Here is a 4,702-nt window from a genome sequence, read left to right as displayed (position 1 = left end):
ATTCATATATATTTATAATTTTTTAATGGTACCGGGGAATTGAGCTCAGTGGCACTCTACCACTGAACTACGTTCCCTAACCTTTTTTTTTTTGTTGATTTTTGAGATAGGGTCTCACTGTGTAGTTCAGACTGCCCCGGATCACTGTGTAGCCCAGGCTGGTCTCGAACTCACAGCAATCCTCCTGCCTCAATCTCCCAAGTGCTGGGACTACAGGCGTGTGTCACCATACCTGGCTCCCTGACCCTTTTTTAAATTTTTTATTTTGAGACAAGGTCTTGAGTTGGCCAGGTGGGACTTGAGCTCGTGTTCCTCCTCTCTCAGCCTCCCTGAGTGCTGGGATTGCTGGTGTGTGTCACTTCATCCAGCTAGAATTGTTTTAACATTATATCACATATTTAATACAAATGTCTTTTAGCTCCAATTTACATTATGTAAAAAGCTGGGTATCATTTTACAAAAAAGAATCTGTGTGTTTCAGATGAGTAATCATTTGGTTGCATTTTTATGCTGTTTTATTTAGATATGTATAAAAGGCAAAATCCACATATTTAAATACCTGAACATACAAGCTTGTAAGATTACTCCAGACCTGCCGGATTACGATAGGAGACCCTTGGGCTTTGGCTCCTGGTGCGTACACTTTATTCTTTTGATCTGTCATATTCCTTCACATATGGAATCAAATAAACTGGATCTTTAAATTCAGCCTGGAGAGAAATAACCTAGTTTAACATGTTATTCTCTGAATGCTTGTATTAAATGTAAAGTTTATTACATAGATCTGGCAAAGTGCAGTTCCAAGTCTGGGTTTCTCAACCTTGATACTATTGATATTTTAGACCAGATAATTCTTGTTGTAAAGGGCAGTCCTCTTGTAAGAAGTTGAGCAGCAGACCTGGCCTCTGTCCACGATGTGCCTTTGGCACCCTCGTAGTGTGACAAGCTAAAATGTCTCTGGACATTGCCAGTGTCCTCTGTTGGGGTCCAGTTGAAAAACATTAGTCTTAGTGGCTTGAATGATAGCTTTAGCTCTGCTGCTAAAAAACTGTGTGACTAGGAGTTTGGGGTCAGCCACAGCAAAACCCTGCCTTCAAATATATATGTATTATAGGGGAAGCTGAGGTAGAGGGTCCTTGGGATGTCCTGAAACTAATTCCTCTCAGATAGCAGGGGATAGCTGTATATATGATGATAATTATTTGAGCACTTCAAGCAATAGTGAGTGAGATATTGTTCTTCAGGTCTTAACAAAAGTGTAGACTAGTAAAACTGCACAGTAGTTTGCCATTCCATTTATTTGTCTTGCTAGCGTGGGCCAGAGGGCCTTTGTTTTGGCTCCCTTTACTATCAGGCAATTCATTTAACCTCCAAACTTCACTTTCTTCAATATGATCTGTATACTGTTCATACTTAGGCATTCATTCTGAGGATCAGCTGATCTGTGTCCAAAAGAACTTAGCATACCATAAAGCCCCGTGTAAATGTTAGCCATAATAATCAGGCCAGGACCAATTTAGAGAGGGTAGCCTTGTGAAAGACAATATTTAATAATGTAGCTCTTTGGTCAGTATACATTAGACTCTATAGCACTTTCAGTTCTTATCTGTAACTTTCTGTTTTTATGTAATATAAAAAGCAAAATTTTCTACAAATCATTTCATGAAGATTACAGATTTTTAAATTCATTTCCAAGTGTAAATGTTTCCAACTCCTTTAGTAAATTGCACTGTTGTGATAACCTTTTGTTTTACAGTGGCAGTATTTTTGGGTATTGATTTATAGGACTAATGCTTTTTGCTGATTTTAAGCAGCTTTATATTATAGACTAACTACATTTATTTATGATGCTGTGGCAGTGAAACTGAGGAAAGACTTAAGTATTGATAGGAAAAGTCCTGTCTTTGTAACCCCACCAGTGGAATGAATTCTCCCTAACAAGTCTGAGTTCCTGAAAGCACTGACCATACTTTATTCATATGTATTTAGCACCCATAACATGATGTGGCATTCAATAAGTGTTTGATGAATTACATGCAAATGAAATAGACTTTGTGACTTATAACAAGAAAGCTTCATCACTAGATGTGGTGCTGTATACCTTTAATCTCAGCATTCAGGAAGCTGAGGCAAGAGGATTGCATGTTCAAGGCTAGCCTGGCCTACCTAGTGAGACCCTGCCTCAAAAAAAAGGCTGCACTACTCGCTCTCTATATTAAAGGTGTATTTATTATTCATGGAATTAATAGTAACTTCTGTTTAGTGCTTTGTATCAAGCTTTGTGCAATTCCTTAGTTTAAATTATCTGAATTGGTCTTTATAGCAGCTCCATAAGATGGTGGTATTTGTTTTTTGTTTTCTTTTTTTTTGGTACTGAGGAATGAACTGGGACCTTGCACTTGCAAAGTAGGTGGCAGAACCACTGAGCTAAATCCCCTGCCTGGTATTTATTTGTTTTTAATGAGGAACTGAAGTTGAAGAAGTTAAACAAGTTGATGAAATTCATAGTAAGTGGTGGTATCAAATGTGAGTCCAGATCTGTTAGACTATAAAAAGCCATTTATCTTTTCATTTATCTTCTTACTGTAGAGAAGGCACCCATGTATATGAATCTGTATTATGCTAGGTGGGTTGACAGGGTGTAACTGGAGTCTGACAGAACTCTGCCTGGCATCCTGAAGGTTCTTTTATGTAGAGTGACCATATAGAAAACAATTACATCATATTAAGAAGTGTTGTTCAGCAAACATTGAAACAAATGCATTTGGATTTTTTTGCCTTTTGGGGGGGTACTGGGAATCGAACTCAGGACCCTGTGCTTGCCAGGTGGACATGGCACTACTGGGTGAAATCCCTAGCCCACAAATGCATTTGTTTTGGCAGCTGCAGAAAAGGATTTTAAAAGTGTGATTTGTATTTCATTAGAAAGCTTCTAAAATTAAACTGGGCTTGGCTTTGCTGTGATAAAACACGCAGTTCTTAGGTCTGGACTCTAAAACAAGCCTCAAAGAGACAGATCATGAAGACACCTCATGAAACATTGACTTAACCACTGACCATTGGGAGAGCAATGTGAAAGGCCTGGAGATCCTCCTTGTACTTTCCCAACTTCTGTGTAGACATGAATTTTTTTTCAGACTATAAAGTTGGGAAACATATTTTAGAATTACACCAGAAAGTTTTTTGCTTTTCTGTTCTTAGTTTTGGGCTACATGATTTTTATGGGATTGAATAAAAAAAAAAAAATGAAAGACAAAGCTGGGCATGGTGGTACATGTTTGTAATCCCAGCACTTAGGAGGCTAAGGCAGGATGATTTCTGCAAGTTTGAGGCCAGCCTGGGCTACATAGTGAGAGCCTGTCTCCAAAAACCAAAAAAAAGAAAAACTAAGAAAAAAAAAAAAAGACCCCAAAAAACAAAAACAGTAATACAGCCAGAAAGGTACTTACGTTTTTGGATCTTTATACTCAGAACTTGTTTGGTACATTGGGTAAATTGGTCTATATATTATTACATGTAAACTAAGATCTTCCAACAAAATAAATGACAAGTTATAAAAATTTACATTCACATATGGGTTTATTTTGCTCTTGGTTTATACAAAGCTTTCACTTATTGAAAAACAAATTAATTGAAAGAGTTTATCCTCATTTTATAAAGGTTAAGTGACTTCATTGAGCTAATAGTTGGTAAGTATTACCCAACTATTATTTTCATGTTCTGTAAAATCCAAGTGCGTTTCTATTTTCATATACCTTAAATTCTGGTATACTGTAACAGTATGACATTATAACTCATGTAAGTATATGGAATATAAAACAGTACCAGAACAATAGTTTAAATTTGTACTGTTGTAAGTTGCTTTCCAATTTAGGCAGACTTATTAGATATAATGCTAATTGACTTTTTTTTTTTTTTTTAAGGATTTATCATTGTTAGGTTAAAAAGAGCTGAAAACCAGGACAGGACCAGGACCATAACAAGCCTTTATTATGGGGAGGAGCTGCCCTGCTGTCTCCAAACAAAGGAGAGAAAGCAACATGGCAGGACAGGGAGCTTCTTTTATAGGAGCGGGGTGGAGTTAGCCTGAGCTGGGGTGGAGATGAGTAAGGTAGTATTAAGAGATTGGAGGAGCCTGTGATTTCACTAGGAGGGGCCTGTGACATTAGATGCTAGGAGGTAGCAAGTATCAGCTTACTCTTTTGGCAGGAGAAGAGGCATGATGGGAAAAACCCTGTCCTTTGTTGGGAGAAGCCATAATTTAACATGGAGTCTATTCCATATGGCATCCATCTTAAGGCAAGGGAAATCTAACGATCATGTTTTGGATTTCTGATTAAGCTAAATTTTAAAAGTATATTTAAGAGGGCTGGGGATTTAGCTCAGTGGTTTGGCCACCTGCCTTGCAAGCACAAGATGCAGAGTTTGATCCCTGGTACAAAAAAAAAAATAGAGTACATTTCAGAATAAGCAAAAACTAAAGATATGAAACTTTTAAAAGAGATAATAGACTGTCATTGTGACTTGGGACACAGAAAGCAGTAACCATAAAAGAAAGAAATAATAGGTTGGGAGTGGTGGTGCACACACCTGTAATCCTAGCACTTGGGGAGGCTGAGGCAGGAGGATTGCTATGAGTTTGAGGCCAGCCTGGGCTACATAGTGAGTTCCAGGTCAGTCTCAACTACATAGAGACCCTGTC

At 37.9% G+C, this 4,702-nt stretch overlaps 1 protein-coding gene across 1 annotated transcript in view; it reads left to right on the top strand.

The window, feature by feature from the left end:
• Nucleotides 1-4,702, top strand: part of Lrch3 (leucine rich repeats and calponin homology domain containing 3) — a 64,155-nt gene that overhangs the window by 11,993 nt on the left and 47,460 nt on the right. The window contains exon 6 of the mRNA XM_010624544.2: nucleotides 524-633. Coding sequence (XP_010622846.1) covers nucleotides 524-633 — 110 coding nt within the window. The remainder of the gene's footprint in view (nucleotides 1-523; nucleotides 634-4,702) is intronic.

The sequence above is a fragment of the Fukomys damarensis genome, unplaced genomic scaffold, assembly GCF_012274545.1.
Source record: "Fukomys damarensis isolate Sample0158 unplaced genomic scaffold, DMR_v1.0_HiC HiC_scaffold_12, whole genome shotgun sequence".
NCBI classification, from domain to species: domain Eukaryota; kingdom Metazoa; phylum Chordata; class Mammalia; order Rodentia; family Bathyergidae; genus Fukomys; species Fukomys damarensis.
Note: the sequence above shows the minus strand (reverse complement) of the source record. Positions and strands in the feature narration are given on the sequence as shown.